This window comes from Calliopsis andreniformis, chromosome 5, assembly GCF_051401765.1.
Source record: "Calliopsis andreniformis isolate RMS-2024a chromosome 5, iyCalAndr_principal, whole genome shotgun sequence".
Lineage (NCBI taxonomy): Eukaryota > Metazoa > Arthropoda > Insecta > Hymenoptera > Andrenidae > Calliopsis > Calliopsis andreniformis.
Window position 1 is genome coordinate 4,283,815 of NC_135066.1, and position 13,351 is coordinate 4,297,165.

A 13,351-nucleotide genomic window follows, 5' to 3' on the forward strand; every position below is an offset into this window, starting at 1 on the left:
CGAGGGGTTCGACCAATCAGAGACGGGGATGCGAGGTGGGGGATGATCCTGGATCGTCGAGCACGCGCGATAAAGGGATGAATGTGAAGTGCGCGATCGTTAGCCGCGTGGAAACCGATCGAAAAGGTCGCCGTTTCGGATATCTGCGTATGATGCGTGCGAATTCGTGCGTGCGTTCAGTAGAAAAGATATGTTACCGATAACGAGCGCTTGCTGCGTGCGCCAGACGAGGAATGCGCTATGGTCTGACGTCACGTGGCCAAGTATCGATTGAACAGTGCGCCCAAACAATGGCGCTTGACTTCTAAACATGCGCGGTGAGTTGCTCGATCTGTCTGCTCACGAAATGTACCATAACCTTCGTATGTTGCGGTAAATTCACGGAACTCGTTTTTATGTTCTTGAGGACATTTACCTCGGTCGTTCCTGTAGCTTTTACAACGTTATAGCTGTGAACGTACGCGCTTACGCATGTTAAGTCACGTGGCTCGCATTACGTGACAGTAGTAACAGTCTGAGTTTAGTCAGACGCGATTCCATCTTTGCTAACGATAGTAAATGTTTTTAGTAAACTATTTTTTTAATCTAGTAGCCCTTATCTGTACAGTTTCACTGCTTCAATAGAGGATTTTATTAGAGAAAATATGTGGATCGTTTAAAATCACATACAGTAGTATATGCCTGAATTAGTCAGACGGTGAAGTAGTACTACGTGATTCATACGGATTTCTAGTCTAGAGAAATAGAGCTACCATTAACCAAGCTACTTAAATTATTTCTAATTTGTTCACTTCTTTATTTCATTAATACATTTCCATAATACGAAAGTTGTATAATATACGCTGGTATTTAGATTTACATGAACTCCAACTCACGAACAAAGCGGTATATTCAATTGCAAAATATAATCTGAAAGAACAAACTGATAACTCGCTCTCATGCTGGAAATATTAAAAAATAAAGACTACTCAATTAATGAAGTAACAGTAAAATGTATGACAAATATAAATTTTATTTTTTTAACGTCAAATTTTCTTACAAACACGTACATTTTTCGTATCTTATCATAGTTTAAAAAATAGATTAAGATTATGATCCAATTAAATATAATAGTAGAAGGAAATCTTCAGTTAAAATTGTATAAAAAAATAGGATTATGGCAGATGGAGCATGCCATAATTTGAGAGCTAAATTATACATATAGTATAATTTAAATATTCAAACCTTATTGTATCGATTTTAAATAGTTATTTATTCTATATATTTTTTAAACACGTTCTATGTTAGGGCACAACTTTAGTACATATAACATATTACAACCAAATAAATACTCAAAAATCAACGTAAAACATAATAATGCCATCAAAAGCAACAAACTAGATGACTATAAACGAGAACTATACTTATTTTTATTTAAATAGTTGACAATTTTTAAGAACACATAAAATATTGATTTCTGCATTTTTATTAAAAAATACTTTTTGTTAAATGATTATCTGGCTTGACAGGATACGTAGCTGATAACGCGGCAATACAAGTTAGAGGCGAATCAGTGATTGTTAAAAAACAACAAGATGTTGATAGTAGTCTCATAGATTCATTTCATCAGAAAGTAGTATTTCACCTTTTTACAGACTTCTTAACTGGAACTTCTGAAGGTGTGCTATCTACCCGCGTACCCTGTTGTAATTTCCGTTTCGCCTCTAATCTCATTTTTGCCTCCAATCGTTTTCTTTCTATTTCCTCAGGCGTACACTGAACAGGTTGTGACTCTTTTATCTCTTTTATACTATACAAATTGCTAGTAGACTTGTATTTAATAGCTGTACTACTTTCTTTTTCTTCTGATCTGTTAAACGTCCAAGCATTTTCTACGCCATTAATCGACGAAAGTTTATTACTTTCGTATGGTTTTTGACCTTTTACAAGAGGAAAAGTAGTACTTACTGGGGACCTAGCTGAATTTGACTGAAATCGTTTTTCAGATGACAAAGTTGTTTTACTTGGTCTACTGTTTACACTAGAGGCTTTATTGTGATAAAAATATTGATCCGATAAGCTTTTTGTTTTAAAGAATTTTCTATTTTCTAGAGCAGTGTTACCAATAAAAGATTTTTGTACCATTTCTTTATGATTTAGTCCACTAATATCCTCTACCAAGTCATTACTGATAAGTTTAGAATTATTATGGCTATTGGGTTTAACAATACGTAAAGAACTTTCTGCTTTTGGCACAAAACTATTTGAAATTGGTTTATTATTTATAGGATTCAAAGAAGCTTGCTTAGAATTCTTATTAGAATTACTTGGATTATTGTCTGTACTTGAAAAATTAAAATCGTACTCTGACAATTTTGATAATAATTTATCATCTTCTACACATGTAGCTAAACAATCATCAAAAGAATCATTCGGAATTGCATATTTATCTTTCTCTTGTAACATATGTTTTATCACATTATTGTTAGAGATAGATTTACAAGAACTTGTACCTGTAGAATTTAGTATTGAAGCATTACTAGTAGAATTTGTTTTACTTGAATTATTGGAGTAAGTTCTTAAACGACTACTTGTATTCATTGAGGAAGAACTTCTAAAAATATTGGAATTCTTTGAACTTTCAGTAGAATGATTAGATGCTGTTAAGTATTGATTGTCTTTTTCAGATATGGAAGAGAATTCTTTTTCTTCAATAACTGTTGATAATTCTATCGCATCGTGTCCTTTAGTTTCACATAAATTGAATTTAGCTTCAATTTCCTGACTACACTTAACCATTGAATCTTCAACTGATTCATCAAATAAATCATCATAATTTGATTTTTTCTTAATCCTATCGTCAGTAATAATATTTACATTTGGTTTGTTGTTGCTAATATTAACATCTAACATTATGTCATCACTATTTTCATTGTCCAATTTTATTAATATCTTAGTCCCATGTTCATGTTCTCTTCCATCACCGTTTTTATCCATATCCTCTTCTTTCACAGCAGTACAATTATCACAATTCTGTTGCATAGTTTCCATTCTTTCAGTTAAAGCTTTCAATTCAGCAGCAAATTTTCCAATATTTTCAATATTTTCCATTTTCACCTGTTTCCTTTTAAGTGGCTTTTGCAATAAAGGAGAATTAGAATTTCGTTTTTTTTGTAACTGTTTAGTTCGTTTTGGGGTTTCAACATTATTCTGTGCCTTAATATTGTCATTGTAATTTTTACTAGCAGATGTTTGCCAATCCCAAGCAATTTCATTACCACCCTCTTGAGTGCAGGGAAGGAAAATTGGACTACATCTATAATCAAGTTCAGGAGAGCCTTCTACATCCTCTGTAGAATCTTTCTTTCGAATTGGGGTACTATGGCCAGAAAGTCGTATGTCATAGGAGGTCTGAGGTGATTCATTTCCTATTTCAATCTTTGTACTCTTTTTATTGAATGCTGCAACATTAAAAAATACACACATATGCAAATAAACAGAACTACTACCAGTTTACTGTATACAATGAAAGTCGTAGTCATTACCTTCCAACTTATTGTCGGTTTTCTTATTTCCTTGCTGTAAATTATACGTTGTAGCTGATCTTTTTTTATTTTTATTCATAATTCCCACAAAATCAAAACGTCCAATCAATCAACAAATTAATGTTTAAAGGTTAAACAAAACTGTCACACTTCGTCTGTAGATAACTAAACTACTCCATATTAATCTTCCGAAAGATTTGTAACAATTACAATGATCCACTTCTTTCTACTTGTGCTGTTAAATTTTTGTATATACAGTTCTTTTCTTTGTTTCATACGTTTCGATCAAAACAAAACTAAGAGAGAGTAACACAATTGCCAAACTTCACATTTCATTAAATCCCCTGAGCCTTGAATACTACTGACCCACGTAGAGTGAAAGTAGTCACTATCAATTTGTAACACATTCACAAGATGTTGAAACTTTTGGACTACATTTATAAAATAATATAAAAACCCATTCCTAATTTTAGAAATAATTTCGATAGTTTGTAGCTTAAAGTATTTTCACAAAAGGTGAGTGAAATAATAAAGAAACAAATCGCCATTCAATAAATTTGAATATCCCGCGGAAATTGAAAGAGCAAACTTCATGTAACAAGAATTATATGTATTTATGGATATAGTCAATCGAGTGTATACCGATTGTTGACATTTGTTGAACTGTTGTCACCCTGTAAATAACGAACATTTTCGTATTTTAACGATGAAGTAATGTTAAAGTCTTTTAAACAATCTATATTGTTGGAAATTTTAAAAATAACAATCAAATATGAAGCCGGAAATTTATAACGACATAGTGACAACAATTCGGAAATTTCGAGGTTTGTCAAGGGATTGTAGGGATGTATTAAGGGAGAAATATAAAGAGTAAGATTCTTTTAATTTAAAAAATATAATGTAGTTTAATTAACTGTTGCAATCAAATACATATTCTATTTTCTTTTATTCAGTATTCCAGCAAATACACTGTACAGCATATTGTCTCTAGAAATTCAGCACAAAATGAAAGTAAATCATAGTAAATTATTCGGTAGCAATAAAAACTACTATGAAACGTAAGCATACACTATGTCATGTCCTTTTTCGTTTAAAAAATTTTCATTGGTATCACTTTATCTATTTTAATAATAGTTACATAGAAGCTGTGCAAAATAGAGAGCCTGTTGGAATTCTGTTAAAAATAGCAAAGGATATTGGTGCACCGCCTGCATTATTAGCTAGAAATGTTCTTGAAAAACATTGTGAAAAAGATGATCCCAATGGTAATTTACATATCCTTAAAAATAATATCCATTAAGTATGATTATTTCTTAATCACAAAAAAAAATATATTTTTAGTTACTCGAAATGAAGTTAGTAAACTATTTAAAGACACTACCCTTATTCAAGACAAGGACCTGGCATATGAAGTATATTTGGTAATAATTTTAAATCTTATTAATAATTTAATAAATAAGACTACACAATTCTAGACTAATTGAAAAATTTCCTTCACAGTGTATATTATATGACAATTTGTATGGACCTATAGCAGATGCTATTGGAGTGTATGTATTCTATTATTAAATAATATGCAAAATATTTTATATGTGTATATACTTTTATCAATTAAACTTTCAGTTCTGTAGGTCAGGAGTATGAACTGAAACTTCAAAACTACTTGACAGAACGCAATCTCACATTTCGTAATGAAGAACACTTGCGATCAAGGGGCTATGATAAAACTCCAGACTTCAAACTGGAAGTACCGATTGCAGTAAATGGCTTTGTAATTAATTGGATAGAATCAAAGGCAAGATTTGGCAATGCAGAGATACATCAAAAATACATTAAAGAACAATTTCTGAGCTACTGGAACAGATTTGGACCAGGACTGGTAATCTACTGGTTTGGATTCTTAGACAATTTAAGTGAGCCTAGTGAGAAAAGGTTCATAATCATGGATCACTTTCCAGAGAACATTACATATATGGATCCTTCTTGCATCAAACCAACTTTATGATTGTAACAAACGTGATTATGTGTGTTCACACTAAAGAGTATAATTTCATAATGTTAATATTATGTGATACTTATAGAGTAAGAATCATTGTTGACAAATACAGAACAGTATTTTTGCCGTTTTATGTCAGCCCTTCAGTATTTTGAAATTACTTTTTGAATGAGTGGGCGGCCTTGTATCTCTTTCCTTGCTCTTACGACCAACAGCGGAAATAAGAGTATTAAAAAAAACATGAGAACACAGTGACAGTAGAAAAGCACATGGTCCATCGCGCAAGCAAGCTAACGCGTTTATTTATATATCGAGCTGTATCTGGCTGTAGGCGCCGCTGCTGTCGCGATTTCAAAGCCAGTATGCAGTGTCTTGTGCAGCTTTCGCGTACCCGCTAATAACTCTCGTACACAAAAAACGTAAAAAAGGAGCATAAAAAATTCTTGTATTCATAAATCCGTTTCTAAGCAAGAAATAACAAACCGTCACCCGAGAGGCGCGTCAAAATAGGACTTTAAAATATGTCGTGATAGTATTTCGAAATAAAGAAATATAAATCGAGCGTAAACGGTGCTGCGAGAATGCGGTCCGATAACACCTGTCATTTCTGAGTCATTGCATAATCAAGAATCAAACAAAACCTCACCACGTGAATCTTGTCCTATCTTAAGGTGTTTAATTCTAAGAAGCCTGGCAATTGGAGCGAGCGAGGTAAAGTTTTCCACAGTTTTCTCTACTAGTCCTTGCAATTATCGCTTTCCAAAAGTTGTGCAGTGATAATTTACTTCGAAACAGTACATCTACAAAAACAGGTGTAAATTTATGCTAATTTATACTGTTTCGAACGCACTTTAATTTCACATCAAACGTAATGGAGCAATTTTCAATGTTCCTCCTACGAGAAATAATATATAAAAGCATCCAGGATGTCGGCATAAAGATCCTTGAAGTGTAATAACGATAACTTATCAAAACCGACACTTCCCTATTAAAATCCTCGAATTATAGTAATTTTCAGAGACCGTTTCAAACACCTTACACTATTATCGTAACGCGTAACCTTGACCCGTTTCACCCTTGCTCTAGATTTCCCTAGTTCAAGGACTTAACACACATATAATGTATACACGCACACATTTTGAATCGATCGAATTACAAGAAAAAAATGTTGCTCGATTCCGAGCGAATGTAGTTGCAATTTTTCTTCCTACTGATTTTCTATTTTCTTCGAAGAATTTCAAAGAAAGTCGTAAGCGCGTCAAGAAAGGTTATTAATGATTACACGGTTCGATTGACCCTTTGAACTAAGAACCTTTTCGTGTCGTCGATGGTCCCGTGATGCTAAATATAATTCGTTCCCCATACAATATTCGTGTGTCGTCAACTACGAAATTATTTATTTGTACGCTGTTCTATATTTAGGGATAGGATGGCTGATCAAAAGACAACGATCAATTTAAAGTCGCTGGAGCAATCAATGAAGACCGCGGTACAGCCTCAAATCACCAAAATCAAAAAAGAGGTACGTTTTCCGTCTCGTTCTATTTATACTATCCTATGTAACGAATTCTGCGAAGCTTCCTATTAGTACGTGTGATTTATGAAACGGTTCGCTGCTTGTGAAATATTCTATTCACAATATAACGCGTAAAATTTGAGGTAGTTCTCGATCTAATCGTCAGCTCCCTGAGAAGCGATAAATTATTAAAAAAGATCAATGATGAAAACATGTTCGCTACTATCATCGTACATGGATCACGCATTAATTCCGATTTATATTTTTTTACATTATTCATAAACATGGTAACGGACATTTGATTCTGGGAAAAATTTCTCGAGATGTACGAAAGATTGAGAACTCTTCACTTAAGCTATATCTAATGAGTTTATTTTTCCCTCTCACAAGGAAGAAGAGGAATTATGGATATCGGGGGAGGAATTGTATACGGAAGGTAGTAGCGACGAAGAGGAATATAAAACTCAGTCGAGATCTCGTCGCAAAGTAAATAGTAATCAATCATCTCGTGCCTCTTCGGCTAATGTCAGCGTCGAAAGACGAGGTCATTCACCCGCTTCCACTGAAATCAAAACGAAGTCGGATAATTCTACAGATATTAGCAAAGATGGTATGAGAGAGGATCAAACCACACACAAGAACGCATTACAGTCTGTTAAAACTTCCGCTTCAGTTGAAAAATTGTATTTATCAGTAATGAAACATCAACAAGCCCAACATATCTCCCTAACAGATTCATCCGATACTTCTTCCACGAAAAACACAGTCTCTTCCGATCGGTTTGCAGAGGAGGAACAGTCGGAAAACACAGAAATTTCGTGGAAAGCAAATAGAGGTAGTTTCGTGCTTCCTAATTCGAGTAATAATACCAAAGAGGAAGCAGACAACTGCTGACATACACTAAAATAATTACATCGTCGTTACTGCATTCTTATAAAAAAGTATGTTCGTTCCGAAGTCACAATTATTCGTTTATTGTATGAAGAATATGTTGCGTGTACTGAAGTTAATCATTAGACTAAAGTAGTTTTCTAAATATTCAATTTGATTTTGCTTCCAATGTACATTCTAGGAATTTCCTAGAATTCAAGATACATATCTTGTACTTTCATTTGACTTCCATTAATGTAGGGTGCCTCACATAAAATGTATCTATAATAGGTTTTGAGAAACAAGCTAATATCATAATGTGAGATACCCTATACCCTAATTACTAGAAATTTAGCTAAGTAATAATTGCTTCAAGTACAGTGAAGTTGTGAACATTCAACTTACATGAAAATCATTGGAAAGTCCTGCTGGTCAATATAGGAAATTGAAAGTGAAAGTTAAAATAGTATTCTCATGTCTATTATAGATACAAAAGAGGACTGGATAGAAAAAAGGATGTTAGAGATGAAAAATCTCGATAATCTTATTTATAAAATGAACAATAAAGTAACGGTGAATATTTTTACATTATGAAATGCAACAAGTATTTAACTATATTGTAATTAAGACGTATATTTCAATCCTGCTACAGGAAGCAAGCAAAGAAACTCTATTTTATCAGTGCAAAAATCGGGTGAGGCTTCAAAATATTTTATCGTCATGTCCAGCCGAAACTGGTAAACTAGCTGAAAATACACGGCAATTTTTTCAATTATGTCCAAAATACATAACGCTGAGTGCAGGTATGACAATAAAAATTATGCGCAAAATCAAAAGAACGATAATAATGTAGTGGAAGCGAAAGTATAACATTATTATTGTGCATTGTAAATAGCATATATTTTAAAGATGTATATCTACTAATCTATATAATTTATTTACATATTTAAAAAAATATGTAAAAAATTGATTTCAACAAAAACAAACCAAAATATTATAAATACAGAACACTGTAACGATTACGAATCAAGTACATCGCTAGAAAAAAATAACTTTAAGAATGAATCGTCTGATAATACAGATAATACAAATCCGTTTAGTTATAATAACGAAGTAAGTTTTATCACAATTATATTTTATAAAACTAATTTTGTAAATTATAATCCTCTGACTTGACTTAGTTAAATGATTATGATTTAACGTCGCTGAATATGACTGATAAAGAAAAAAGCAAGATAAAAAATTTAATGAGTGATGTTGAAAATATAGACGATAAAATTTCAGATTTTCATAACAATCCATATGTTATGGATGAAAAAATGGAACAAATGCTACTACAATTACAAGAGAATGTTTCTGTGAGTTAATAAATTACTCGTTAGAAAATTCTTAAAATGATATTAATTTTAATTGTAAAACAGGTACATTCTGAAGATACCCATAATTATGAAGGACAACTTACAGAGTCAAATATTAATATTTCCACTACAAATACTACCATTTCAACATTTGACACTATTCCAACAATAAAAAGTTTGCAAAGTATTGATAAAAGTCTCGTAGATGAAATGATAAAGGAATCCCGGCTTACTGATCTACTGTCAATTTTAAAAATCGCCGAAGATGATTTAGGTGCATAAATTAAATGTACAACTCTTTTGGAATAGTAGAGATCTTTGAAATATAAATAGTTTTAAAAATAGTATTTATAATGCATATAAAATATTTTTTTAACAAAAAACTGTATGGAATTTTTGTGGATTATTTTACATGTATAAAATTTGTAATGGTTTCAATGTCTAGCTTAAATAATGCCTATCGACTATTTTTACTGATTCAGAAATGAAGACATAAATTTGAAGTGATTAAATATATATTAATATATGTGTTGAATATTCAATACCTGTAGTAATATTTAAATTATCCTAAACTATTAACTCTTTAGCGTTGAACACAGTATACATCCCTTTATACAATACTTTTGTAGTTTGTCTTTTTATTAAATTTTATCTTTTTTCCGATTTTTATCAGATACTGTATACTTGTCATAACTTTTCGTTGGATCAAAAGGTTCCCATCTACTAGCAGGAAATATGTGTTTATTTCTTTCATACCAAGACCTGAAATAAAAATTCATTGTTTATAAAAAAGAAGTTACATTAATATGACACTTATGTTCAAAAGTTTAGTACCTAAGCAGAACTTTTCCTGCATGAGATTCCTCTGTTTCGACAGAAGCGTCATGCATAACACGAATATCATCGTGGACATCAAATGTAAAAAGCGGCCCACTCTTTCCTCGTGCCTGAAACAAGAAATAAATACATGATTTTCAGTTTTACCAATATGATATGGATTTTTAATTACTCAAAATAAAAAGTACCTTTGTCACAATAAAATCGTAAAATGTATAATGATGTGGTAAAATAAGATCTTCTTTCACATACATTAGCTGATCTGCCATAACTGTCTTAAGTTCACTGAATTCACGCCTCAAAACTTCTAAACACCTTTGAAGAAGTTGATAAATGGAATTACCTGCCAACAGTGCGAACTAATAACAATTAGTATAAAGTTACATTTATGATATAAATATTCTTTTATAAACTTAACAAATGGTTATTAAGTACAGTAATAATTAAACCTTTACCTTTTTTCATAATTACACTTCGTCTGTGTCCAGAACCATCCCAATAACTGAAAGTAATTTCAATTTCTTCTTCCTTCAGGGCATTTTGTTTCCTGGCCCATTCCTGTCTTAACTCTTCTCTTAATCTATTTTCTTCTTCTTCTCGTTCTCTATCAGGTAGAAAACTTGTGTCCACATCTGGGTTCTTCTTTATCTTTTTTATCACTGGTTCACTATCTATATCCTTTCTTTTTTCCACCTTTGATTCTGACTCTTCATCAGAAAGCTCCACTTCATCTTCATCTAAATTAAATGACAAAGCTTGTATTTGTTTCTTTTGTTTATTTTTCTCAGCTTGTTTTGCAGCAAGAGCTCTCTCCTTCTCTTGTTCTTTTTCACGTTCTTTTTGTGCAAGTTTTCTTTCTCGTTCCTTTACTATATTCTCCTGTTTTGCTTTCATTTCATTTAAAGTAACTAAACCAATGGTGGAAGTTTTAAGTTGCTGCTCCACAGCATTGTAATGTGTTGCAAATTTATTTTCTATGTTATGAATCTTCAAGTCATCCTCTATCTTTTTTTTCCTTAATTCTATCTCCTGCTGAGCAATTTCTCGCTTTTTCATTAATTGCATTGCTCTGCCAGCTTCACTGGCAGCTCCTTTATAATGTGCCATGATTTTGTTATTAATATGTCAAACACTTAAACAAATACTTCTATTTTGTATATGTTACAATTGAAGGCTATAAAAAAATTATACAATTAATAAGTTCTTCATACTAAAATGTTATTATAATGAAAAAACAATGATTTCTCAAGTAATTTTTTCAATTACATATTAATACAGAAAGATAAAAGGGACATAGGATAGTGCATTATGTATACCTTGACTCTTCACATTTATCAATTATATATTAGATATGAATACAATACAAATTCTTGTTAAAGTCAAAAGATTTGTATACATACAGCACTCAAGAAACTAACCAAAAAAGTCAAAGGATTCGCGCAAATAACTCATTAGTATCAACAATAAATTCTAAAAACCGGAATCTTACCAGATTCTAGTCTCTAATTTAAAAAATATTATTTATTGTGATTAACATAAAGTTTAACATCAAGACACTTCATTAATCACAAGAACAATGCAGCTATTGCACGGATGAAGTTTAAGCATATAAGATAAACGATAAACGTATCATTCTATTACCACTAGTCAGGTAGTCAGTAGATCTCTCATTTGATGGGCTTTTGTGTTACATTATCTGCAATACCGACTGTGCAAAACATAATTAGATTTTCCACAATTAAAATTATTTACAGAAATATCTAAGTACACATATAATTAATAATATTTGTAACTAATCAATTTCTAGAAGATTTTCATAAAAACTTAAACTGTATTTTATTTTTTATATTTCCCGCGTTTGTTTTTCGCGCCGCTGAGCGGAAATCACTTCGTGTTCGTATTTGATTACCGCAGTATCACTGACGAAAACATCGTGCCGCTTTCGATTCGACTTCCTTTCCACGACGTGCTTTCCAAAATGCAGAAGGTGAGTTTTTCGTCCTGGAATTTGCTCAAATATCTCTCACCTCATGAAACATAAACACGTATATCGATGCAATGCTGATATGTGATTTTTCTTACAGAAACAAAAGGAACCGATCCAATCCGTGCAAGTCTTCGGACGCAAAGTGAGTGTAACTGCCAGAATCTCAATGGAGGTTATGTTTGCGCGTGTTGTACTCTAATCGTGCACATTTGTATTTGCAGAAAAGCGCAACCGCGGTCGCTTATTGCAAACGAGGCCGTGGAAACCTTCGCGTAAATGGGCGCCCATTGGAATTAGTGGAACCCCGTGTGTTGCAGTACAAATTGCAGGAACCTATTTTGTTACTTGGCAAAGTGAGTACTAGTGATGGTTCACAGATAATCGATAATATTTCTTTTTATAAACTGATTATTACATTTTCGTGTATTTAAACTGTGATGTGTTCTTATTCCGAACATGATTGTTTATGATTATGGACATTTAGCCTGAGAAAATGTATTAAATATCTTGTGTAGAAAAATTATTTGTAAAAAGTGAGGTATATGATTTGTTATGATTTTTTTTATAGGAGAAATTTTCTGGCGTTGACATCAGGGTCAGAGTAAATGGTGGTGGTCATGTAGCACAAATTTATGCTATCAGACAGGCTATTTCTAAAGCTCTTGTAGCATATTATCAGAAATGTAAGTAGAGGATTCAAGCAATGCTAACTCCATAATAATTAGTGTTGATGCAAGTGAATATCTCCAAAATTTGTCATGTATTCTTTCAGATGTTGATGAGGCAAGTAAAAAGGAAGTAAAAGACATTCTTATTCAGTATGACCGTACCTTATTGGTTGCTGATCCCAGGCGGTGTGAGCCAAAGAAATTTGGTGGTCCAGGAGCCAGGGCACGATACCAGAAATCTTACCGTTAATATCCGCAAATTTCACATTACCTTTTATTCATATTATTGAATAAAAAATTTAAAAACCATTTATTGTGATTTTATTGCTCATCTGATCCCTATTAGAATATGAGTCATGATATAACGAGGTCGTAAATTAAACTCAAATCTTATTCATCTCTGTACCTTACATTTTTTTTTAATTATCTATATAATGAGTGAATATTACCATATGATTAATGATTATTAATTGTTACAATGGAATAAAGATATTTACAACCTCGCTATATCGGGTTTATACTACATAAAAAGTGAAATATTTAAGTCATTTTCACTTAAAACAGTCAACACATCTCGTATTTATACTCCCCTATT

The 13,351-nt window shown here is 32.2% G+C and overlaps 5 protein-coding genes across 6 annotated transcripts; 3 read left to right on the forward strand and 2 right to left on the reverse strand.

The window, feature by feature from the left end:
* Positions 1-1,278: 1,278 nt before the first annotated feature.
* On the reverse strand, positions 1,279-3,863 carry LOC143179860 (uncharacterized). Its single transcript, XM_076379268.1, has 2 exons — positions 3,525-3,863; positions 1,279-3,440 (listed from the first exon to the last, which is right to left on the reverse strand). Exons 1-2 carry the CDS (start codon positions 3,601-3,603, stop codon positions 1,621-1,623), a joined length of 1,899 nt encoding a protein of 632 aa, XP_076235383.1. The 5' UTR covers positions 3,604-3,863; the 3' UTR covers positions 1,279-1,620.
* A 225-nt stretch (positions 3,864-4,088) lies between these two features.
* LOC143179863 (CDAN1-interacting nuclease 1) lies at positions 4,089-5,651 on the forward strand. 2 transcript variants are annotated; one of them, XM_076379271.1, is made up of 7 exons: positions 4,089-4,394; positions 4,478-4,582; positions 4,659-4,789; positions 4,866-4,945; positions 5,025-5,074; positions 5,148-5,403; positions 5,483-5,651. In XM_076379271.1, the coding sequence occupies exons 1-7, from the start codon at positions 4,297-4,299 to the stop codon at positions 5,561-5,563; spliced, it is 801 nt and encodes a 266-aa protein (XP_076235386.1). In that variant the 5' UTR covers positions 4,089-4,296; the 3' UTR covers positions 5,564-5,651. The 2 variants fall into 2 exon arrangements, with proteins under 2 accessions (XP_076235386.1, XP_076235385.1); XM_076379270.1 differs by having other exon boundaries at positions 4,090-4,394; positions 5,148-5,651.
* Positions 5,651-8,375, forward strand: LOC143179864 (uncharacterized). The gene is made up of 3 exons (XM_076379273.1): positions 5,651-6,231; positions 6,943-7,042; positions 7,427-8,375. The coding sequence occupies exons 2-3, from the start codon at positions 6,950-6,952 to the stop codon at positions 7,928-7,930; spliced, it is 597 nt and encodes a 198-aa protein (XP_076235388.1). The 5' UTR covers positions 5,651-6,231; positions 6,943-6,949; the 3' UTR covers positions 7,931-8,375.
* Positions 8,376-9,892: 1,517 nt separating this feature from the next.
* On the reverse strand, positions 9,893-11,701 carry LOC143179862 (protein FAM50 homolog). Its single transcript, XM_076379269.1, has 5 exons — positions 11,591-11,701; positions 10,557-11,275; positions 10,290-10,444; positions 10,099-10,211; positions 9,893-10,026 (listed from the first exon to the last, which is right to left on the reverse strand). The coding sequence occupies exons 2-5, from the start codon at positions 11,206-11,208 to the stop codon at positions 9,906-9,908; spliced, it is 1,041 nt and encodes a 346-aa protein (XP_076235384.1). The 5' UTR covers positions 11,209-11,275; positions 11,591-11,701; the 3' UTR covers positions 9,893-9,905.
* A 309-nt stretch (positions 11,702-12,010) lies between these two features.
* Rps16 (ribosomal protein S16) lies at positions 12,011-13,065 on the forward strand. Its single transcript, XM_076377776.1, has 5 exons — positions 12,011-12,088; positions 12,186-12,230; positions 12,310-12,441; positions 12,657-12,771; positions 12,861-13,065. The coding sequence occupies exons 1-5, from the start codon at positions 12,080-12,082 to the stop codon at positions 13,004-13,006; spliced, it is 447 nt and encodes a 148-aa protein (XP_076233891.1). The 5' UTR covers positions 12,011-12,079; the 3' UTR covers positions 13,007-13,065.
* The last annotated feature ends 286 nt before the right edge of the window (positions 13,066-13,351 follow it).